Genomic DNA, 25,269 nt, shown 5'->3' with positions numbered 1-25,269 from the left:
GGGAGGCCTGGATCTCCGACTTCCCCCTCTTTGTGAGACTGTCTTTTAATCAAGTAATAGACCCAAGATAATAGACACCATATTCGTGGAAACAAAAGCTGTGTCTCCTTGAAGTACTCCCTACATAAGCCCATGATATATAAAGGCTTTTGGTATAACATCTTTCTAATCTTTTAGTGTTTACTACAGACGCAGCACCCAAAGAAGTTAATGTTAGGCAGTTTCTAGCCATTTTAGCGTGTCCAACATTCTGCCCAGTAGGCGAGTAACAATAAATATCAGAGATAGATGGAATAGGTGAGATAGATAGATTTTTTTCTTAATATCTTGTATCAATTTCCCTTTGTTGGTGTGGAAAGCTTAACTGACAGTACTTTCATGCTATTTTCTTTCTTTGGGCAATGAACACTTTTTTGTGCACTTGGTGGCCAGTTGAACGTTTTAGAATTAAGAAGCACCTTACAAGTAGTGCATTTTAAGAGTGTGTGGCTCAGCAATTTAATAATATGCGTTTGCAGACTTTCAATGTTATTTGGGGTCATTACATGTGGCACTCCTGAGCAAGGCATTTTAGCCGAAACGAGTATTGAAGATGATTGGTCATGTCACATCAGAAAAAAGAAAAAAAAAAAGTTTAGAAAAAAGAATTTGGAATTAGCAGAATTTAACATTTTAAACCTATTCACTGTGTTTCGATTTTTTATCTGGCTGATTGTCTGCACATAGATGAAAGGTTCAGCAGTGAACACCGGTAACATTACTATTTAGCAAGACCCGAGCTAGGCCTTATTCATATGAACTGAATTGTATTTTGAGATGGATGTGAGAGTCAGTGGCAGCTGCTCTCAAACCCAAGTGGGGAGCAGTGCAGGGGAGATATCTTTATTAAAAAAAACAGACAAAATAATGGGGGGGGAGGGGGGGAATGAATAAAAGAGTCCTTACCTGTCGCTGCCAGGCGCCGCCTTGCTACTCTGCTCATGTCCTAATCCTCGCCTCCCAGACGTCCACAAACTGGTGCACACTACGCAGGCTCCCAGACTCCAATCCAGACACTGCTCTCATGCTGGGAATTCTATTACACAGATGAGAGAAGCGCACGGATTGGTCTGAGCGGCCTGGCTTGGTGCTCAGACAGGACCTAGGAGCCTGTATCAGTTTAACACATGTGCAACACAGCTCCGGTTGGAGGCTGCTAAGTGCGCATGTCAGTTTGGCCTTGCTAACAGCTGGCCAAACCGATATGGGCACACAGTATCCAACACTCCTGCTTCCCTACTGTTGACTCCCGTGGAGATGGGCCCCGCCCTAAGACTCGGCTGGCTCTGATAAAAATAAAAATAAAATAGTTTCATTATGCTATTTTTCACGTTCACCTCTGCTGGCTGTCAGCAGTGGGGCGACGCTCCTCCGCCATAACTGAGGAGCCGCTGCTGGTGATAGTATGAATGTGTGTATGAAAGTTATGGGGTATATATGTTGTAATGATTTTAACTATTGTGATATTGTTCAAATACTTATTGTCTAGTCAGGCATATGATTGAAAAGATAAGATTATTGCATTGTAAACAATAAATGGATGTACTATTAAAAGTGATTAAATATATACATGTTGAAGTTAGTTTGAGCCTTTAGCACATTCATATCAAATTGAAGATGCATGACTAATAGTAAGGTCAGATGGGGGGTTCGTCGTTCTTATGTTTTGCCAAGTGCCTTGGACAGCCCTCTTGCAGAGATGAGCTCCCCAGCCCACAAGAGTTGAGTTGGTGGCGATGGTCATGTGCAGAATTGGGTCTAGAAAGAGATGGTCTATCAACAGGGTATTGCTGTTGTATCAAAGCAGAGAGTGCTGAGCCCTGGTCGTTGCCAACAGTAAGTCCTTTCAGTGCACTTCCACCTGCGCACACTGCCTTGAGCACTATTCTTGTAGCAGGTGCATGTGTAACCTGAGGTCTGTCACAATCATTATGTATGAAGCCCTCATCACCAAAAACTTTTCATGTCGAACAAGTTATTTACCTTCAGTAACGCCATATCTGGTAGAGACAATATCTAGCCACAGATTCCTTACCTTTGAATTTCCCCAGGCGTCAGACTGGATCTGGAAGACATTTTTTGGTGAGCAGTACCCCTTCGCGCCAGTAGGTGACATTAGGCAGCCGCGCCAGAAGTGATGTTCGCATAACCTATATAAGCACCACCTCTGCACCCTGAAGCCATTTACTTTTACATTTCACAACTTTCCATGCCAGAAGCCTGCAGCCATGAGGTGCCCAGACACTGCTGGTGTACAAACTAGTGCCCTGAAAGGTATCATCCCTCACCCTAGAAATTTGTCTGCAGAATGAGTAAAGATGGGTGGGTCAGTAAGGAATCTGCGGCCAGATATTGTCTCTACCAGATAAGGCGTTACGGAGGTAAGTAACTTGTTCATCTGATAGAGACTTCTAACAGCAGATTCCTTACCTTTGAATAGCTACCCAAGCAATACCATCCCTGGAGGTGGGTCTGCGTATAAATTAAAACTAGAAAGTCCTTCAGGACAAAACAGTCGAAATGCCCGTCCCTGTGGCTATGACAGTCTAGGCAATAATGCTTGGCAAATGTGTGTAGGGAATTACACGTTGTTGCCTGGCACATGTCAAGGCCTGGGACTTCACGTGCGAACGCAGTTGTCTCACCTTTATATCTGGTGGAATGAGCCCGTAAGCCTTCAGGAGGCTGCTTCTTTGCCAGTGCGTAGCAGATCTTGATGAATAGAACGATCCATCGAGAGATGGTCCATTTCTGCACCACCCGGTCTTTCTTTATACCAATATACCCCACAAAGAGTTGGTCACCCACCTGACAACACTTTTTAGGTCCAGACAGAATCCATCCTCTTGCTTAGAGGGATGTGGAGGAGCATAGGTGGAAAAGGTGACAGAGTGGCCCACATGAAATGGAGCTACCACTTTCAGTAGGAAAGAGGCCCTCGTGTGAAGCACCAGTTTGTCCGGATAAACTGATAATAATGGAGGCTTGGCAGATAAAGCCTGCAGCTCACTTACCATCGGGGCCGAAGTAATCGCCCCAAGAAATGCTGTTTTGATACTAAGCAGCCGGAGGGGACAATTGTGAAGAGACCCGAAAGGAGCACATATCAGGAATGTAAGGACCAAATTAAGGTCCCACTGAGGTATATTAATAGTAGAAGGGGGAAACATATGTACAAGGTGTGAGAAAGTGCCATCTTTCTTGCATGGTATGCGCCCACTTTTTGCTGAATTGCTGAATGTACTTTGACTGAGTGTGCCCTGGACTCCTGCCAATCAGGTGCACAGGGCCTATGTTCCTTCCCTAAAAACCTCAAACCCAAATTGGCAAACCCTGGCCACATGTCAGCCCCTGGTAAATGGTACCCTAGGTACCCAGGGCCTGGTGACCAGGGAAGGCCTCTAAGGGCTGCAGCACTCATTGTGCCACCCTTAGAGGTCCTGTACCCTAACACACACACTGCCCTTGCAGGCTGAGTGTCTGGGTACAAGACAAAACAAAGAGTCGACATGGCGCAAATCCCTATGTGCCATGCCCACCACCTCCACTGCCCTGGCATACATCAGCCACCCCTCTAGCTGGGTGCCCTGTGCCAGTGGTGTGGGCACAGGAGCATGAGCCCTGTGCCCCTACAGCACCCAGGTCCATTCCTGGGCACTGTAAGTGCAGTGCTGCCATTTAAGAGTACATGGTGCTGAGAGCTCGTCAAACACGAACTCCACAGCACCATAATGGCAACACTGAGAAGTTTGGTATCAAACTTCTCAGCACATTAAACCCGCGCTGATGCCAGTGTAGGATTTAATGTACAAAACACCACAGAGGGCATCTTAGAGATGCCCCCTGAAACCTAACCTACAATCCACGTCTGGTCTGGGAGGCTGCCTAGGCTGCCACACAGCAGACATGTTGCTGGACCCCTGGGTAGGAGAGGCCCTGCACATCCTGGGCGAGGTGCTAGGTCTCCTCCCCCAGGATGGACAGGGGGAAGCTTCAAAGCTTCCCCAGGCCACTTGCTGCCCCCACTCTGGCAGGAAGCCTGGCCGGAAACCCCAAATAAGGACAGGGGATGTGCCAGCCTGCCAACGCCACCCCTCAGGTGGGGGAGGCGAGGTGAAGCACATCTCCGGGCGCTCGCCATCTTGAAGATGGGAGGCCCTGCCCAATCAGGACTAGGCTACTGCCCCCCTCCCACAGGAGAGTGGCCAGATAGGGGGTGTACCCACCCCAGGGCAGGGACCCATTGGTCGCTGCCATTTACCTACCTATAACACCCCTAAATTTAGAATTTAGGGGCGCCCTGAACCTTCCTTCCTTAAGATTCCAGATTCGAAAAACAAAGAAGAGCAAGAAGAAAGAAGACCTGCCGTGCAGCTGCTAAGAAGAGGAAGACATCAACTGCTTTGGCCCCAGCCCTACCAGCCTGTCGACCCTCGAACCTGCTCCTGCTACATCCCGGCACCTCTTGTGGCCAGCAACCTCACAAACCCCGGAGGACCTGGCTACCTTTTGGCTCTAAGCACCTGGGACTCCCATGAGCAGAGGCTCTGCTCAAAACCAGCTTTTAACCCCTGTCATCAGCCCGGAACCGCGAACCCTGCACACTCTGCACCCGCCAAGCCTGGCCTGTGCCGGAGTGAACAAAGACCCCGAGGATGTCCCCCCGGCGACTGTGACCCCGAATCCGGCACCCAAGGACTCACCTCGACGCTCCTGCAGCCTCAGAACCATACCCCCCCAACCGCGATCAACAGAGGGTAAGATTTCCCGACACCAAAAGGCATCCCTGCACCCGTGCCCTGCGGCCCCCTGTGCCCAACTCCTGGGTACCTACCTATCCTCCAACTACCCAACTTACCTCTCAAAGTGGTGGTGGCACCTAAAGAATCTTCGTCCCCGAGCTTGCAGCCTTTGTTCAACCAGGAGCTTTCCCATTGAAATCCATTGAGCCCCCGAAGGCTCAAAAGCACCCTGCACCCAGCCGCCAGAGTGGTCCTGGCACTGTAACCTCTACACCTATCTATTTCCCCATTTGCCCTGAGCAAGTGACCAGGAGCCCAGCTCCCACAGCCGCGTGGCCTGCTAGTCAGCAGCCACCAACCAAGGCCCCTCCTGCCACCCATAGGATAACATTGGGCCTAACTCACTCTGCACCCGGCTGCCCCTGTGCCGCTGAGTGTGTAACAACTGTACTTACCTGACCCTGGGAGACCCCTGAGTCTGTGCCCAGAACCTTAACTCTGCCAGTCGAGTACTTACCCAAAAGCCGATAACCCAATTTTCCTCCATAGGGTAACATTGACTGGTTTCTTCTGAAATTTCTTCTAAGTGTGGAGTTTCTAAAACTTAAAATATTCACCAAAAATCAACCGACTAACGAAAACGAAAATACTCACCGGCTATTAGGAGAGATCCCAGTGCTGGATCTTGGTGCCCAGCACTGACCCTGCAGAGTACTCACAACCGTACTTACCATTAACCCAATTTTCTTCCATAGGAAATCATTGACTGTTTTCCTATGAAATTTCTTCTAAGTGTCAACTTTTAAAATAGCACAATATTGCCTAAAAATCACAACAGTAACTAAGTCGACTTTTATCACTTGTTTCTAAGAACTGTCCCAGGACTGAATCTAGGATCCAGTCCTGTAGTTACAAAAGTAATCCTGAAAGTAATCTATTGCAAATAACTTAAAACTTCCATTGAGCTCAATGCATTATTGTGTTTGAAATTGTGTTGCCTATTACAACAACCTGTAACCAGTATTTACCAAAGTCAATTGCATATTGCAAAAGTATTTACCTAAAGCATCTCATTCTGAGAAAGTATATTTTAATACCTATTGTTGGTTCTAAAATAAAACAAACCTATATTTTTTATATAAACCATTGGCCTAGAGTTCAGTTGAGTGTGTGAGAGCATTCGCTGACTGAGTGTGTACAACAAATGCTTTACACTGTCCTCTGATACTGCCTTACTGCTCGACCAAGCTACCACTTTAGAGAGTAAGGTTATATCCAACTTTAGCCTCTGCCAAACCTCTGGGGACTGTGGACTCTGTACACACTGTACCTATTTGGGAACAGTATATACTGAGCCACTTTCTCACACAAGGGCCTTCAAAGATATATTTAAATAAGGAGTCGAAAGGCAGCAGCAAGATAACCCTTCAGAGTGCCCAAAGCAGAGCCCTGCTGGACAAGGGTAAGAATAAAAAGCGAAATAGAAGTCAGAAAGGGAGACAGAAAGTGGGTCAAAGGACTTTTCTGTACAATATGATATAAACTGTTTCCAACAGCAGGCATATACCGTCTTGGTGGAGGAACGCATGGATGCTAGAATAATATGCAGATATTGGGAGGAATGTCGATAGCTATCAACTGCTGCCGCTCAATCTCCATGCAAGAAGGAGAAGAGTTTACAGATTCAGGTGGAGGGGACCCTGCTGCTGCAACAGAAGATCCTACCGAAGGGACAGTCTAATTAGAGGCTCGCCACTCATGCTCAGAAGCTTGGGATACCAGACTCTCCGTGCCCAGTCCGGAGCCACAAGGATGACTTGGGCCCAGTCATTCCTGATCTTCTTGAGAACTCTGGGCAGGAGTGGTACGGTGGAAAGACATACAGAAGGTCTGAGCTCCATTCAAGACTAAAAGAGTCTTCGAGTGAGAGCCGCCTTGGAAACTCCAGGGTGCAAAACTGACATTGTGTTCTCGGAAGAGGCGAACAGAAGTAACCAAGGCTATCCCCATTGTTGAAAAAGACCTTGTGCCACCTCCGGGTGGAGACGCCATTTTTGATCCACTGGGCATCTATGAATGAGTATGTCCACTGTGGCGTTAAAGAACTTGCCAGGTGTTGAAAAAACAGGTATATGCTCTGCTGTTCCAGACATGTCCAGAGACACAGGGCATCTTGTCAGAGACTCCACACGCCCATCCCCGCCCTACATGTTGCAGTCCCACATGACGAAGGTGTTGTCCGTGAACTCTTGCACTAGCCCTGTATGGAGGACAGAAAGGCATTCAATGCTAGTCGGAATGCTCAGAGCTTCAAAAGGTCGATGTGGAGGCCAGATTCTGGCAGAGACCAGAGCCCTCTGTTCTCCACATCTCTCAGGTAGACGCCCCATCCCAGGAGTGACATACCCGTCACTACTTTGAGATATGGTTGGGGAAGGGAGAGGGGTCTGCCTCAGACCCAATCGTGGTTCGTTAGCCGCGATTGCAGGGCATTTGCAGTTCCCACTGAGATCTGGACCATATCTGAGAGATTACCCTGATGCTGCGCCCATTGAAATTTCAGGTCCCACCGCATATGCAATCTGGCATGAGTCACCAACAGGAGGCAAATGAGGCCCAGCAGCCTTAGAGTCAGTCCCACCGAAATCCAGGATAGGAGCTGAAGGCAAATGCTACTTACCAGTATGCATCTGTTCTTGGCATGTAGAGCTGCAGATCTACACACTGTGCATAGATTGCCATCTGGTGTTGGGCCCGGATGTTGCAGTTGTTTTGCTCTTGGAAAGTCTTTGGAACTTACGAGGTATGGGACTCCTCCTTTGGATCGTATTGCGCATGGGCTTCGGCTCCATCCTCAGATTGTTTTTCACCAGCAGGGAAATGATGGAGCGTAGTAATAAACATTGAAGATGCCCATGTATGTTGTATCTAAATAAGATATACTGGAACAGATAAAGGTAGCCGGGGAGGCGGGTGGGCGTGTGTAGATCTACAGCTCTACATGCCAAGAACAGATGCATACTGGTAAGTAGCATTTGCCGTTCGAGGCATATGAGCTGCAGATTACACACTGTGCATAGATTGTATAGCAGTACCCATCCCTAGCAGCGACCAACAGTATCTGTTGTAGTGGTTTGAAACAATGTTTTGAGTACAGCCTGGCCCACACTAGCTTGTTGCTTAGCCTGCACATTTACACAATAGTGTTTAGTGAAAGTGTGCGGGGTTGACCATGTAGCTGCTTTGCAGATATCATCTAAGGGGATGTTCCCTAAGAATGCCATGGAAGCCCCTATCTTACGTGTAGAGTGGGCTTTAGGGGGAACAGATAGCGTTTGTTTTGCTTTGTGGTAGCAAATCTGAATGCATTTGACAAACCACCTAGCTATCCTATGAGATGGGGTTGCCTTTATGTGGTGGTGAAAAGGAAACAAACAGTTGTTTGGTTTTACGATAGGGTTGTGTTCTCTCGATGTAGTAGAGTAAGGCTCGTTTGACATCTAATGTGTGATGCGCTCTTTCTGCAACGGTTTGTGGTTGCGAAAAGAATACAGGTAGCTCCACAGATTGGTTTAGGTGAAAAGGAGAAATGACTTTAGGGAGCAATTTTGGATTAGTACAGAGAACAACCTTGTTATGGTGCATTTGCAGAAAAGGTTCTTGAATCGTGAGTGCTTGTATTTCACTGACCCTTCTGGGGGAAGTGATGGCTACAAGAAAGGCAGTTTTCCATGTTAGGAATTGAAGTTCACATTTGTGTAGAGGTTCAAAGGGTGCCCCCATTAGTCTAGTGAGAACAATATTTAGGTTCCACACAGGTGAGGGTGGCACTCTGGGGGGAATTATTCTTTTGAGGCCTTCCATGAAGGCTTTTATGGCAGGTAATCGAAAGAGTGATAGATGTTGCCTGTTTTGCAGGTAAGCTACTATGGCTGCAAGGTGCAGTCTAATAGACGTGTAGGCTAGGTTGCATCTTTGGAGGTGTAGTGAATAGCCTATGATGTGTTGAATGGACACATCTAGGGGATCGAAGTTATTGTTGTGGCAATAGACCACAAAATGTTTCCACTTGGCTGCGTAGCAAGCTCTAGTGGTAGGTCGCCTGGCTTCTCTAATTACATTCATACAGTCAGGAGGAAGATTCAGATAACCGAATTCTAGGATTTCAGGAGCCAGATCGCAAGGTTGAGCTGAGCGGGGTCCGGGTGTCTGATCTCTCCATGGTTCTGGGTTAAGAGGCTTGGAGAGAGGTGTAACTTTTGGTGCAGTACTACAGATAGTTCCAGCAGTGTGGTGTACCACGGTTGTCTGGCCCACGTTGGAGCTACTAGGATGAGAGTGAGGTAGTGTTGCTATAGTTTGCGCACCACTAAGGGAATGAGTGGGAGAGGCGGAAAAGCGTACGCAAATCTGCCTGACCAGTTCATCCATATCGCATTGCCTCTGGACAATGGGTGTGGATATCTGGCGGCGAAGCTTGGGCATTTGTCGTTTTCGTGGGTGGCGAAGAGGTCTATCTGTGGATGCCCCCACATTTGAAAGTACGGGTGAAGAACTTGTGGATGGAGTTCCCACTCGATGATTTGTTGTGTTCGTCTGCTCAGCAGATCTGCTATAGTGTTCTGGACTCCTGGGACATGATGGGCTAGGAGGAAGATTTTTGGGGGTATGGCCCATCTCCATATGCTCTGTGCTAGTTGAGAGCTGCAGAGAGTGTGTGCCGCCTTGTTTTTGTAAATAGTACATGGCTGTCATGTTGTCTGTGCGGACTAGGACGGCCTTGCCTGATGTGTGTCTGAAATGCCTTTAGTGCTAAGAATATTGGTAGTAGCTCCAGATAGTTGATGTGAAGCAACTTTTGCTGAGGTGTCCACCTGCCCTACATGGTGTGATGTAGTAGGTGAGCTCCCCAGGCGGAGAGCGATGCGTCCGCTGTCAGTACTATCGGAGGAACAGGGTCCAGGAACGGTCGCCCTTTGGAAAGGTTTTTGGAGGTCCACCACTGCAGAGAGCGATAGGCACGACCGTCTACCAACACTAGATCTGTCAGTTGACCCTGGGCCTGGTTCCACTGGCGCGCTAAGCATTCTTGGAGGACGCAGCTGGAGTCTTGCATGAGGTACTATGAATATGCAAGAGCCCATCATTCCTATGAGTTGCATGAACACTCGAGCTGTAAGTGTGTTCTGGCTGAAATTTGGCGCGTAGGGCCTGAATGTTTGCTATCCTGGCAGGACTGGGGTAGGCTTGCGCTCTTGAGGTGTCTATCGTGGCACCTAGGTATTGGTTTATGTGGGACGGTTGCAGATGGGACTTCGTGTGGTTTACTGTGAAGCCCAGTTGGTGAAGTAGGTGTATAGTTGCGCGAGTGTGTTGTACACATTGGTGGTATAAGCTGGCTTTTATTAGCAAGTCGTCCGGGTATGGGAAGACGTGTATGTGTTGTCTTCGCAGATGTGCTGCCACGACCGCTAGGCACTTGGTAAACACTTGCGGTGCTGTGGTGACTCCGAATGGGAGTACTTTGAATTGATAGTGATGACCGTCCACTACAAATCTGAGATATTTTCTGTGAGCTGTGTGAACGGGAATGTGGAAATAGGCGTCCTTGAGGTCTAGGGTAGCAAGGAAGTCGTTTTGGGAGAGCAGGGGAAGTACCTGCTGAAGTGTGACCATGTGGAAATGGTCTGAATGTATATAGTGATTTAGGGGTCTGAGGTCCAGGATGGGCCTTAGAGTGTCGTCACTTTTTGGTATGAGAAAATATAGGGAGTAAACTCCCATATTTTATTGTTGGGTAGGAACTGGCTCTATCGCACTCTTTTGTAGGAGGGAGATTATCTCCTGCTTGATAAGTGATGAATGTTCCTGTGACATTGGGCGGTGTTTTGGGGAATTGATTTTAGTTTGAGGCAATAGCCTGACCGAATTATTTGTGTCACCCATTTGTCTGAGGTGATAGTAGCCCAGACATGAAGGAAATTTTGTAGTCTGCCCCCGACTGAAGTGGGATGGTCTTGGGGGAGTGAAGGGAAGTCATTGGGTAGGAGTGGAGGCAGAGCAGGAGGTATTAGTTTTGCCTCTGCCTTTATTGTTGTTACCCCTGTAGCCACCTCTCTGGTAACCCCTAGTGAAGGTGGATTGTGTAGGGGCTTTATATGACGTAGAAGCGCTGTCGGAGGAGTAGCCTCTAGATGTGGTTCGAAAGGAAGAACTGCGAAAGGAGCGTCTAGGAGGGTGGGACTGTAAGGCTCCCATAGATTTTACCGTATCGGTGTCTATTTTCATCTTCTCAAGGGCTACGCCTACGTTTGGTCCAAAGAGATGTTCTTGGTCAAAGGTGTGGTTAAGGATGGAAGCCTGTACCTCTGGTTTAAGACCGGAAATGCGCAGCCAGGCATGCCTACGGAGGAGGACGCTGGTATTAATTGCCCTAGAGGCGGTGTCGGCAACATCGAGGGCACAGCGTATGGAGGTGTTGGTGATGGTTTTTCCCTCCTGGATTAGCTCGTTGGCTCTATTCTTGTACTTGTCAGGGAGGTGCTGCATGATTGCTTCTAGCTCATCATAATGCGCCCTGTCGTATCATGCTAAAAGCGCTTGTATGTTCGCAATGCGCCATATGTTGGCCGCCTGAGATGCTGTTCGCTTGCCAGAGGCATCTAGGAGTTTGGACTCTTTATCAGGTGGTGGTGACTCGCCTGATGCCTGGGAGTTTGCACGTTTCCTTGCAGTGGAGACTACGAGGGAGTCTAGTGGTGTGGGCCCTCTGATGTAGGTGGGGTCTGTAGGGGCGGCCTTATATTTCTTTTCAATACGGGAGTTGATGACCCTGGCTCTGACCGGGTCTTTAAAGACCTCTGGCGCGTGTTTGATAACACCTTTAAGCATGGGCAGAATGGAAGTGGCCCTGTGGGTGGTATTGAAGGGTAAATGTCGTCCTGCAGGACGTTAGGGACGTCTGGGATGTTGTAGTCATCCCATGGGTCTGGGGAACCTGTAGGAGTGGGGTCTCCAGTGGGTTGGTCATGGGCCCCTCCCCTATGTGGAGGCGGTGGAGGAGGTGGAGGTGGAGGAGGGGGTGAGGGTAGTCTCAACGGGGAGGTACCACAGTCCCTTTTCTTTGGAGGTGGAGCCGGGGATGGCTTGTCCAGCGGCCTCTTTTTGATGTTGATCATCAAATGTCCAGTTTTAGGGTCTTTAGTAAGAGTTTTTTGGAGTGGATCGGGCCGAAACAGTTCCTCTGTGAGCGGTCGATCCGTCGGCGTCGGAGCCGGAGGTTTTTTAGTCTTGGAACCATCAGTTCGTTGTTTTGAACTGTGGTTTAGACATGTCCGGTTGTTTCCTCGGTTCCGAGATGGCTTTCGGCTTCGAGGTGTGGGTGTCGATGGGTTTGGCTTTCCTGCTCGGTTCCGAAGATGGCTTAGATACCGAGGAGATAGTGGGTGTCTTCGGCGCCAAGTGTTTCGGTGTGGAAGTCGGCGCGGAGGATGCCATTTTCTTTTTTGGTGCGAAGTGTTTTTCGGCACCGACGACAGGCTGGCTCGAGCCCGAGCTGCCAGAAGGCTTTATGGGCTTCTTAACCAGGCCCGTAAGCGAGGTATGGGAAGCAGCATCTTTGGTCGTGCCTAGGCCCGAGGGCAAAGGCGTGACCGAAGCCTTTCTCGATGCCATCGAGGGTGGGGATCGATAGTAGTACTCACGCCCCTCTGTGCCGGAGTGATGTCCTCGACAGCTGAGTCATCTGCTCGGAGGCGCTGACGTGGCCCTCTTCGGTGTGCTGCTCTTCGGGAACATCGACGCCTTCTCCGAAGATGTCGTCGGGAATTGCAGTCGGCGCGTGTGCCATGGTTCTTCTGGCTCTTCGGTCTCGAATAGTCATTTTGGACCGGAAGGATTTGCACGCCGGACAGTCTCGAGCCTCGTGTTCTGGAGAGAGGCAGAGGTTGCACACCTCATGGAGAGCGATGTGGGGAAATTTGGACCCACATCGAGGACACTTCTTAAATGGAGTCCTTTCCATGAGCCAGGACCGGAGCTGAGGTAGACCCGAAGGCCTGCGTCGATGCCTGGAATCGAAGTTTCTTGATGAGTCGCGTCGAGTGGGGAGATCACGATCTAGAACACTACCGCGGAAGGGAAGGATTGCGCGCCGTTGAGAAGAACTGGAACGGTTCGGAACCGGAGTGTGAAGAACACATCCGAGCCCGATGGCAGGAAAAACAATCTGAGGATGGAGCCGAAGCCCATGCGCAATACGATCCAAAGGAGGAGTCACATACCTTGTGACTTCCAAAGACTTTCCAAGAGAAAAACAACTGCAACATCCGGGCCCAACACCAGATGGCGATCTATGCACAGTGTGTAATCTGCAGCTCATATGCCTCGAACACATCGTTATCGTAGCCTAAATATTCTGGACTCGCCGCTCTGGAGGATAAGCCCAAAATTGCACTGTGGCCAGAACAGGGAGGGTCGATGCAAGTAGCGCCAATGGGCAGGTAGGATGAGGATGTGAAAATAGGCGTTCTCCAAGTCCAACGCTACCATCCAGTCTCCTGAGTAGAAGGTAGACAAGACATAAGCCAATGTGAGCATCTGTAACTTCTCTGTTTTGAGAAAGCAGTTGAGTATTCGGAAATCTAGGCCAGGACGAAGACCCTTGTCCTTTTTGGAAACCAAACAGTAGTGGGAATAGCAACCACAGTCTACTTCTGTCACCAGAACCCTCTCTATGGTTCCCTTGGCCAAGAGAGCCACAACTTCTTCGCGGAGCAGGGACACATGATCCTCTGTCAGCCAGTCATAAAATGGAGGCATGGAGGGAGGGGCTGTCTTGATGGGGAGGGATTAGCCTCTTCGGACGATCTGCAGAACCCATCTGTCCAATGTTACGGACTGCCAGTGGTGGAGGTGATGGCAGACCCTGCCACCAACTGGACATTCGTGATCTAAAAGGACAAGATTAGTAAGTGAGTGGAGGCTGCAGCTGCCTGGAGTGGTGGTGGCTGGGCGGGACAACTGGCTACCCGAACCACTACTCCAGTAGGAACCTTGTCCTCGTCCACGCAGAGGCTGGGAAGAAGAGAAAGGGAGGCTTGTGATGTGGGGAAGCCAAGATGCCCAAGGACCACACTGCGAGTCCTAAAAGACTTCCAGTGCCAAGTCTGCCTCGTCTCTGAAGATACAGGTGTCATCAAAGGGCATGTCCATGAGGGAAGCCTGGCATACCCTCGAAAAGTCAGAAGTTCTCAGCCAGACATGGCATTCGAGGCCCACTGTTGACGAAACTGCTCTGCCTAGCAATTCGGTCATGTCCAACCCACAGCGTATAGTGAATTTTGCTACTTCTCTCCCGTCTACCGACTTGGGAGAGAATGGCCCAGGCCTTGTTCGGGATCTGTGTTAGCACCTGCGCAACCGAATAACACAGCTTGAGGTAGTACCAGCCTAATAAGTATGCAGTATGCAATTCTCTCACAAGCTGTCAAACCTCTTGCATTCCCTGTCCAGGGGAACAGCAGGGAATGCGCATATGCGAAGTGGAAGCTTGGACCACCAAGCTCTCCAGGGTAGGGTGTTAGGTGAGGAAGTTTGGGTCCCCTGGAGCGGGGCGGTGGGCAATTGTCCTATTCACAGGAGCCCCTGTGCTGGATTGTGACCAGGTCCCCAGAAGGACTGCAGTGAGGGCTTTGTTGCACGGGAGTAAGGGCTAAGAGGAGACGACTCCCAATTGCAGCACCTCCATCCAGATGGGGTCTTGACTGCCAGTGAGGGTAACTCAAAATCGAGGACCTCAGCCACCCTCCGAATCACCATTCCGTATGTAGCTCCCTCCTCCATGGCCACAGTAGGGGGAGAAAGCATACCGGCATCTGGACACGCAGTTTGGGGAGCTTTTACCCAAAAATTATTTGTCAAGTTGACACACAAATGTTTATTTCTAATAGCGCCCCATGCCGCGGTTTCACTTTAATAGCAGGCCACAGAAAGGAGTGTGGTCTCTAGTAAAGTAAAAGCACAGCATGGGGTGCTTTAAACAACAACTAAAAAGTGAACAGTAAAAAAAAAAAAAAAAAAACATGCGGACGCATTCGGTGCTGCAAATAAACCGAAGGCGCGTCCGCCACTGAGGCGTGCCGTGCTATAAAAGAAAATACATTACTAATAATATAAAAGCGAGCGGCGTGCTGCGATGTCGTGGGTAGAATAGGGGTTGGATCATTGAAGAAAATACTGCTCACCGACTACATAACAGACCATGTACCAACACATGTAAAAAGTCCAGTCGTTATGGGAGGTTACAAATGCAGACAAGGCGGTACGAAGGAGGGACTAATAAGCCTATTCACAAATGAAAAGCAACGATTTTGCAAGGACAGTAGCAGGAGCCAATTGAAAAGATGGACAGATAATGGGCGGGCTTCTATGCCATATTTCAATACAGCATCCCTCGCAGAGCAGCGCATGTGCTGCCTAGGCTTGACCTAAAAGCACAAGTCCATCCCAAAAAAAAATTGCCGTTCACACTTTCCTCGCTTCTGTTAAATTGCATACATTCAAATGACTATTTTACAAAACTGCAACTTAATGAGCCAACAATAGATTAGCAGTTCCAAAACCGGGCTAGTATGCCCTATAATTAAAATAATTGAAATGTATCACAAATATTTGGAAACACATCCATAAAGGTGCTCCACGCACATGAACAATGCTAAACAGTTCACAAAAAACTGTACCCAGAACTCACCATCGTAAGTAGCAGTAAGTGGCCTCCACGTTGTAGTATTTACTCCCTGCTAATGTTCCCAGCTGATTAAATGGCATACCTGCAATCAAGCACAAATCTGAAGAATTACACAAAGGCACCATGAACTTGAAGTGATTCACCACCAAAATGTCTATTTGGCACTAATTATTATTTGTAAAAGTGTAGTTTTACAGGTTTGGGAACTACCTTTACCAGCAGAACTATCATCACTATTGGTTTTTTTTTTTTTATCAGAATATTGTGTTGGCTTTGTTTAACTTTTCAACAAATTAATAGATTATAATTGTATGCCCTGACAAAAGGGTTTTTATTGAGTATTGTCGAGTACGAACTTTCGTTAGAAGATATTGGAAGAATTTCTAGATATGTAGTTGTGGCTCTCGGTGAATAGGCAGAATGGCACCTGTTAAACCTTTCAAGTGAGAATTTCCAGTCAGCTGTAGCACTGTCTACAGCACATACTCAGGTATAGTTATATGGTGCGCATCACAGTTTGTAATGTTAAAGCTTGGCCTTGAGCTGCTGCTTTCCACATCTATGCTGTTGCCTCTCTTTTGAAATGACTGCATAGACTAAAAGACAATTTGCAATCTATATGCATGCAATACTCGTGGGAAGCTGGCTCTGTATGTACTATACCAAAGTGAGGTATAGTATGCACAGAGTCCAGTGGAACCCCAAAGGTAGGCAGAGGTAAAAGTAGATAGCACCTTACTTTCCATTTGTGGTAGTGTGGGTGAGCAGTAAGGCTTTATCAGAGGGTAGTGTTAAGCATTTGTTGTACAAACTCAATCAGCAAATGATTGTCACACACTCAAGGACTGAACTCAGACTAATTGGTTTTGTATAAAAATATTCTTTTAGTTATTTTAGTTCCTAGAACCAAGCAAGCCTGGCACAGGTAAGTGATTTATACTTTGCAGTAATAATACAGTTTGAAGTGTAGTAATATACAGTTTGAATTGCAGTTGTATATATACACACGTTGGTTTGATTACAGTGGAACTACTAGTAATGCAATGCTTTGAAATATTGTACATATACTTTGTGTTGGCTTTTCAATAGAATGTCAGGTAGATTACTTTACAGATTACTTTTCTTACACAGTGTAGTATACCTGGATACTGCACTGGGACATTTCCTGTAAATAGGAAAGTAAAAGCGATTTGGTTATTTAGTTAGTTTTAAAGACTTTCATAGATTTTCCAACTCCACACTCAATGTTATCCTATGGGAGAAAATAGTGTTATCGGTTCAAAGGTAAGTACTTTGTTGTGGAAGTTGGGTTTCTGGGGTTAGACTCGGGGGGGTTTTCCCAGGGTCAAGGATGCCCTCTTCTTGCACCCTCAGCTGCACTAGGGCGGCCGGGTGCAAAGTGCTGAGGCCCTATGTTATCCGATAGGGGGCCTCCGATTGGTGGCTGCTTACAAGCAGGCCACAAGGTTGTGGGAGCAAAGCTCCCGGAATTAAGCTCAGGGCAAATGGGAGTTCAAGATGGCACCAAAGGTACACCCTCAGCCGCACTAGGGCAGCCGGGTGCAGGTTTGTCGTCAGGTGCCCAGTTACTTTGAATGGGGAGTATCCTGTTTGCAAACACCCTGAAGGCTCGGGCACAAAGGTCTTCTGGGTGCAACCACCACTTGGAGAGGTAAGTTGGGATGCTGGGGGTTGGCTAGACGGTGGGGCATAAGGTGCAGGGGTGTCTTTAGGGTTGGAGCTTCTTACCAGCTCCTGGTCGTGGTTGGGGGGACCTTCCGGATTGAGGCTGCAGGCGTCGGCTGGAGGCAGGTTAGGGATCACCGGATCTCGGGTCAGGATCGCCGGGGATCATTGTGGTGTTGGGCCACTCGAACTAGAGCCATGGGCATCAAGTGCAGACTCACCGATTTCACCGGAGCTGGAGTCTGTGGGTGAACAAATCGGGTGTTTACAGGAGACCAATTCTTTTCCTTGTGGTTCTTGAGGTTGCTGGCTGCAGGACACACCGGTAGGGCTGGGGTAGTCAGTGGATGTCCTCCTCTTCTTAGCTTCAGCATGGCTGTTTGGTCCTTCTTTTCTTCTTGTGGTTTCTTGTCTGAGGAGGCAAGGTTCAGGGGTGCCCCTAAATACCAGATTTAGGGGTGCCCCTAAATACCAGATTTAGGGGCTTTACAGGCAAGTAAAAGGTTGGGACCAATGGGTCCCTTCCTTGGGGTGGATACACCTCCTAGTATGCCACCCTCCAGTGGGAGGGAGGCATATGCATCACTCTGGTTGGCTGGGTCCCCCCCATATGGAGTGGGGTTGGCAAAGGTGGGCACACCTCCCTTCCTCACTTGTTTTTCCCGTTGGTTCTCCTGCCCAATGGGGGGTGGGGGGGGTCAGAACCGGTGGGGACCAGTTCCTGAAAGTAGCAGGAGGAGTCGAGAAGCTCACAAAGGCGGCAAAGCCTTTGAAGCTGCCCCTTCGTGGACCCTGCCCATCCTGGGGAGGAGGCTTGGCACCTTGTCCCAGGATGTGCATTGTTTTAAACCCCCGAGAGCAGCAGGCTCTTGACCCAGGGGTCCAGAAACATATCTGGTGGTGGCAGCTGGCGAGCAGTCACTCAGCTTGGACCTAGTGGTCGTTTTCCAGGGGACATCTCGAAGATGCCCTCTGTGTGCATTTTTCATTAAATCCCACACTGGCATCAGTGTGGGTTTAATGTGCTGGGAAGTTTGATACCAAGCTTCTCAGTTTTCAGTAAAGCCATTATGGTACTGTGGAGTTCGTAATGACAAAATCACAGCACCATATACTCTTAATGGTATTACTGCACTTACAATGTCTAAGAATTAGTTTAGACACTGTAGGGGTACAGGGCTAATGCAACTGTACCCTCACCACTGGTATAGTGCACCCAGCTAGAGGGGTGGTTAATCTATGCCAGGGCAGTGAGTTGTAGGCATGGCACACAGGGATGTGTGCCATGTCGACTCATTACTTTGTTCTGCACCAAAACACAGAGACTGCTAAGGCAGTGTGTGAGTGTAAAGGTACAGGGCCTCTAAGGGTGTCACAATAAGTGCTGCAGCCCTTGGAGGCCTTCCCTGGTCACAGTGCCCTGGGTACCTGTGGTACCATTTACCAGGGACTGACCTGTGGCCAGAGAGTGACAATTGGGTTTGATCTTCAATGCAGTTTTAGGGAAAGAACATAGGCCCGAGTACCTGATTGGCAGGAGCCCAGGGCACACTCAAAGTACATCAGCAGGGCAGCAAAAAGTGGGGGCAACCATGCAGGAACAGGATAAAATACTGAAAAGGAAAACTATATTTTGAGAACAAACTAGGCAGCAAGTAAACACAATTCTTGGCAGTGTTCATAAAAAGAAGAATTCTTTCTCTACTCCAGCAAAGGACATATTTCTGACTATACAGAGAGTTAAGTGAACAAAGTAATTTAACAAGAGGGTTAAAAAGTCACTTCTTTTAACATTTGTGCAAGGGCTCATCACATTTTAACAACTCATTGGGAGTCATAACTACAGAAACTGTTTTTCAGTATATAGATTTTTTTTTTTGCATCTTAGAAATATATTAGCAAAAGGAAACATTCACCTTAACATTCTCTTTGCTTTGCAGTTTGTTCTGTTGTAAGGTCACATACTCCAAAATTCCAATGGTCTTGGTCTTGAGCTCAGACAATTACCCGTTTATTTATGCCCACGATGTTCTGTTTGGCACTGTGATTGCGGTGAGATCCGACACTTAACCAAAATTGTTGGAATTTTCCGTTTTCGCATCCATGAGTTTGACTCAATCATACTGTAATACCCTTTCCTCTATCCACTGTCTTTTTTGCACTTGACAACTATGCTTGCCATTTGAATTAAACTCTATTACTCCATTTATTTTTTGGAACAATGACCAATAAAAGGTTAGCTGTAATGAGCTGCAGAAAACTAGATTAAATTGTAAAACAAACTGTACAGATGCAAGATGGTTTGATAATGCAATTTGTTTCTTCTCCCAGCTTTTAATTTCTGTACAGCATTTGAGAACGTACATTATTAAACAATGCTTATTTTTAAGGGGGAGCTAATATTCAATGTATGTTCAGAGGAGTTGGAGGTGAAATAAAATTATGAGGGACAAAACTTTCATAGAAAATCATTTGCTGGGTACTGCTTGCCTCTAAAATTCTGACTCCTACATAGACAAATTGGGTTATCTTTCTCTCTTCTCATTATGATTTTACTACCAATGAACTAATTATGTTATATATATTAATGTTACATAATATGAAATGTTAAGTTGTGCCTTTCAGTATTCTGCAGTTCATTAAATTAGTGGGGTTTTAATGTGATTTTTTTTATTGTTTTGTACACACAGCAGCAGCGTTAGTCGACACTTAGGTTTCACTTTAATTACACTATTTTATTTCCACTGGAAACAGTTTATTTTGCTGCTTTCAAATAGCTCTACTAGAGCAGAGATGCACTACTGTTTATTTCCCACAATGCATTCGCCAGAGAACTTTCAAAGTGCCCTGCATTACAGAGAAAGCATGATGCAGGCCAAACGACACCCGTCATGAAGGGAGTCAACGTGACACCCAAAAATTAATTCTTTCAGGAAACTTGTCAAGTCCTGTAATTGGGTGGTTGTTGGAGACCGGGGAAATCAAAAGGTCACATCTTGAGCCAGCAGTGCACTCTTCCCTATTTGCAAAGTTTATAATGACGTCAGTACAAAAACCGGACGTCATAAATGAAAAAACACTTTTAAGGCGCGGGGTTTTCGCAAAGATGAATCACGTGATCCTTCCTCAAACAGGCTGTGCAAATTGTGATTTATCTGCATTCCTTTAGGGTATAGAGGTTGCCCACTTCTGGATTGTTGTAAGGAAGAGTGTGATGTGGAAATAAAAAAAGGAGACTTACTTACCAATGTGTGGGGCAACAGAAAGTGCTTGATAGTAAAACCTCTCTGCTAAATGCTCCGTGTCCACTCCAGCCAACTCATTCTGATACCGAGCTAAAAATTAATTTAAAAAACACATCAGAAAAGGGGAATCAAATAACACGTTAGATCAAACAAAGTGTAATAAAGATTTTTTTTTTTTGATTTTTTTTTTTAAATGCAACATATACATATTGTCTTTTGTTAAAAAACTTAAAGGACATGCTAGCTTAATGTTTTAAAATATTAGTATAATCCACTTATTTAATTAGTCAAGGGGACTCATCCCAACACAATTGCTGTTCCACATGGTATTATGTATGCAGAAGCAGATTTAAGGTAAAGAAAAACCCACCAAGGAAAACATTTTAATATAGTGGAACCAGGTGACTGAGGGAAGGGGTTAGGGGGCAAGGCAAGCAATTACTTAGCTTGATAGTGGTAAGCAGAGTCCTGTATCCCAAAGTTTACAGGTATATTAGAAGAATACCTTTTAGACAGTTTTAAATAGAGTAAACTTGACTCGACTGTATCGGGTATCAGAGCACTCTACACGAGCACCAGTTGCGTTACAGGATGACTCAGTTTTCCTTCCATCTCTCACACTTACTCCAATCACTACTTCAGATGTTCCCCACTGGTAAATGCACCATTCAAGAAGAGGCAGCATGAGATAATCACTGGTAGACACTGTGGAAGAGGAGGTGGGTGAGGCTGGCAGCAATCAGTTGTCATCCAGTGGCGGTCTCTGGTCTGCCTTAATATCACTCAAACAGTGTAACACAAAATCCAGGTCTGTCAAGAATCTACTCTTCACACTCAAGACTTACATTTCCTAAACACATTCTGTGATATTTTCCCCACCTTACCTCTGCTTATTCCTCTTTTCCTCACAGAAATCATAGCCCGGCTAACCACATCGCATCATAGTATCAACCAGGGACAAATGAGCAATTTTGGAAAAACACAGTAAAGACAATATGTTCCAACTCTTACCTCCTTTCAATCTCCTCGTTCTAGTTTTACCCCTCACTCTCTTCCCTTCTTCAGTGACATTATGGAGGGAACTGGAGACCTTTCCTCGTGACTTGAAGCAGTTAGATGTTAGTGGGTAGTATCCCGTGTCACTGTCACTCACCCCTCCGCTTGGGACTCAACCGAGTCATGGTTGTCCAAAAACCTTTTAAGGGCCAAAAAGCCCCTTTGGCTTGTACGTGAAAGACAATTGAATCTAACATGAGGTGCCTGTCACTTAGCATCTAATGGTCTGGGTCAAGATTTTCCAGTTGTAAATTACCCAAGGGTGCTGGATCTCCCACAGTTATTTTGGACCATGGATTTTCTAAAAGGTATTTCTGTAACTATAAGAGCTACAAAGATGTAAGAGACGGTTGCAAAATTAGGACAAGCTCCTCCTATCTGTACAACTCAGCCCCATGCTGGGAGTTGAAGTACAACTGCCTATTTGTCTCTCTGAAACTGAGGTAAGACTAGAAAGGCATCCTGCAGGTTCAAGGACAGAACATATCAGGAATGATACTGGCTCACCCACGTCCGAACCTGGACGTCTTCCTTGCTGCTTTGAGGCATTTGTATAGGGATTACTTTGCTGTTCCGGAGTCTCAGTCGGTCACACTGTCCTCATGCAGCTCCATCGATTCTACGGGGAATCAACGTACTCCCCCCTGGCATGCACAACCTAGCAGCAAAGGGCAGCTTTCCCAGGTGGAGCAATGTTACTCAACTGGCTTTCCCAGACTTATCCCCAATCTGGAGTGAAAACTGCCATTTGGAAAAGATGTACCAGTGTTTTTCACAGCCTTCTCTCTTGCATGAGTGTACATGCATCTTCTGCAATGTCAACAGCTGAAAAAAAAATTGGCTTTGTGGTCCAGTATGTAGACCTCACATGGCTTAGTGTTTGCAGCATGCAGCTATATGTGAGCTCCTCCAGGGCTGGAGAAGCAGTCTGTTGCTAGACTTTTCCAGGATTCCTACACAATGTTTGCACTTACTGTAGGAAAGTACCCCTTTTTGACATGGTCACCCCCACGTTTTGCTTGCCAATTGATGCAATTTTGGCAGAATTCCACTGGATTCCTGCTATCCAGGTCCCCAGTGCTAGATCTCCTTCCCTAAAAGTGTGCGATTGTTTCCCCAGTTGGCAATCCCTTTAGCACCACTAAGTCCCCTTTAAATGGTACCCTTGGTACCTAGGGCATGGGCACTAAAGAGGATCCCTCTGGGCTGCAGCATGTTTTGTGCCACCCTAAAGGATCCCTCACCGCACCCATGCAAACTGCCATTGCAGGTTGTGTGACATAGTGGAGACAAAAGTAAAGACACGACATGGCACACCTCCTGTGTGCCAAGCCTGCAGACACTGCATGCAATAAATATAAGTCACCCTTACAGTAGACCTTACAGCCCTGAGGCAGGGTGCATTATATTACACTTGAGGACAAATCTGCATGAGCAGATATGCCCAAGTGATGTCCAAGTCGATTCTTGGACATTACCAGTGAACAGGGAAGGCTTCTTGACTATGTGTACTGGGCAATGGTGATTACCAGCTCCCCAGCAAAATGATGGCTTCAGTGAAACCAATGATACTGGGGATCAAACACACCGTATTATTAAACCCACAATGATTCCAGTGATTGATTTATGAATACATGCACCCAGAGTGCACTTTAGAGGCATCCCCTAAAACATACTAGTACATTAGCGTGCTGGCTGATGGGGACAGTCCAGTCTGCCACCACAGCAACGTTTCTGACTCCTAAACAGGTAAAAGGCCCACTCTCAGAGGTAAGGAACAATGTCTGCTCTGGCTTATCAAGGACAGAGGCTTTAAAGGCATGCCGCCTTGGATATGTGACCCTGGCATCCCCCAGACCTGGGAGATGCCACCCCCTGCCCAGAGGCCCATTTGGCATTAGGACAGGTGGGATATTAGTACGCAAAGTAGGCGTGGAGCACATCCTAGTCAGTCACACCGATAAGGTGGGCTGCCCGATGTGCCATTCTAGGAAAATTCCGCCATTTTGGTGATGGCCGAATTTAGCAAACTGGGACAGGGTTATGCCCACTTCCCACAGGAAGTAGTCATATAGGTGTCGTAGTAAACAATGGGTAGGTAAGCCCATTGGCTACCACTCTCCACTCCCCTAGCGTGCCTAAATTAAGTATTTAGGGTGCTACCTGAATCCAAAACTTCAGATTCCACTGACTGCAAAAAGGAGGACACTGAAGATCCGACCCCCGCAAAAACTGAATACTGCTGTGGACTTTTGGCACCAAACCCTGCCTGCTGCACAGAGACTCGACAATTGCAAAGACCAGACTCGTCCTGCAGCTGTGCATCCTCCACAAGCCCGAGGGTTGCCAGCACTTTGCTCAGCATCTCCCTTGCAGTAGAGGAGCTACCCCCCTGCAGCCACCGACTGCGACATCCGGTTTAAAGAAACTGTCCATTAGGTTCACCCAGCAGTAGCTACCTAAGAGAAGGTCAGCGCACTCAAGGTGGTCAGATTAGTCTTCCTGCCAAGCCTGAAGATGACAGGTCCTCGATGAGCCCTCCTACACCAATACCCGGGGTACCAACGCTTATTGAAAGTCCAGTACCGACTCCAACGACATCCCAAAAGACCAGCCGACAAGGGATGTCGGCACCGCAGAGGACAAAACTAATAGTGGCCCAGATGTCCTGTTTCTGTCCCCCTTGCTGGTCCTGACAGCCGTGAGCACCTTGACACACGAAAGCCAGACAACTACAAACACTGCACTCGAGCCACTGGCACCAAGGAAACAGACTGTTCCCCTCTGTGCTCCTAGGACCCTTATGACCCGAGCCCTCTATTGGAAGCTCCCGGACTTAACCCCAAATTTCTCCTTGCAGCCCATTTTTAGATGCCCCTCCTTCCCTTCTACCGCGTAGTGTGAAAGGCTACAAACCCGTCCAGCACCTCTGCACCCGGACTCACCAGGGCAGATACAACTGATCGGTTGGTGGAACTTTGGTCCTTCTTCCTCTACCACCTCACAACCAAAAGGGGTCCCACGGAAATGCCTTGTAAGTATATGTATGCAGTAAATGTTCTTCTCCCATAGGAAAGCATTACGCGTAAAAAAGCACTGTTGGTTAACATTGTGAAAACTGTACAACGTCTATTACGAAAAAGTACTTCCCGATTACAAAGTTCTTGGGTTCAAAATATATATAAAAATACCTGTTATTTTTCTTCATTGGTGTGGATCTCCTTTTTGAGTGTGCATCATTTATTGACTGTGTGCAACAAATGTCTAACACTCCTTTCTGATAAGCCTAAGGCTGCTTGACCACACTACCCTAGATAGAGCACCTTTGGATTGCTTGAGCAAGACCCTGTCCACTCATAAGGGATACCTGGACTCTTTACACAACATACCTCTTTTTGGTACACTATATAGAGCCCGCTACCTACACTTGCCAGATTAGACTAGCACAGCTGTTACATGCATTAGCCTTTCTCTGGAGGCAAGCCCTGTTCCATGCAAAGGAGCACGGCAAAACACAAGAAACTGCAGATGGGCTAGTCCGACCCAAAAAAGACATCCTACACCAGAGCCACAAGTAAGGAAAGAAAAGGGAAGGAGAAGTCCCAGACCCAACTCAAAAGATAAAGTGGAATTCAGGGAGGTGACCGGTGTGAATGCACAAACAGCAACGTTCCATGCATGACAAAGACAAATACGTTTTAGAAACGTGGGTAAGGACACAAAATATCAAACTATTGGACTATAATATAAATTG

At 47.2% G+C, this 25,269-nt stretch overlaps 1 protein-coding gene across 2 annotated transcripts in view; it reads right to left on the bottom strand.

Moving 5' to 3' along the window:
• Positions 1–25,269, bottom strand: part of SMG5 (SMG5 nonsense mediated mRNA decay factor) — a 400,214-nt gene that overhangs the window by 279,352 nt on the left and 95,593 nt on the right. For both annotated transcript variants that reach the window (XM_085638507.1, XM_085638508.1), the window contains 2 exons: positions 20,460–20,549; positions 15,532–15,610 (listed from right to left, as the gene is read on the bottom strand). In XM_085638507.1, the coding sequence (XP_085494633.1) occupies positions 15,532–15,610; positions 20,460–20,549 (169 nt within the window). The remainder of the gene's footprint in view (positions 1–15,531; positions 15,611–20,459; positions 20,550–25,269) is intronic.

Source organism: Triturus cristatus, chromosome 12, assembly GCF_964204655.1.
Source record: "Triturus cristatus chromosome 12, aTriCri1.1, whole genome shotgun sequence".
Lineage (NCBI taxonomy): Eukaryota > Metazoa > Chordata > Amphibia > Caudata > Salamandridae > Triturus > Triturus cristatus.
Note: the sequence above shows the minus strand (reverse complement) of the source record. Positions and strands in the feature narration are given on the sequence as shown.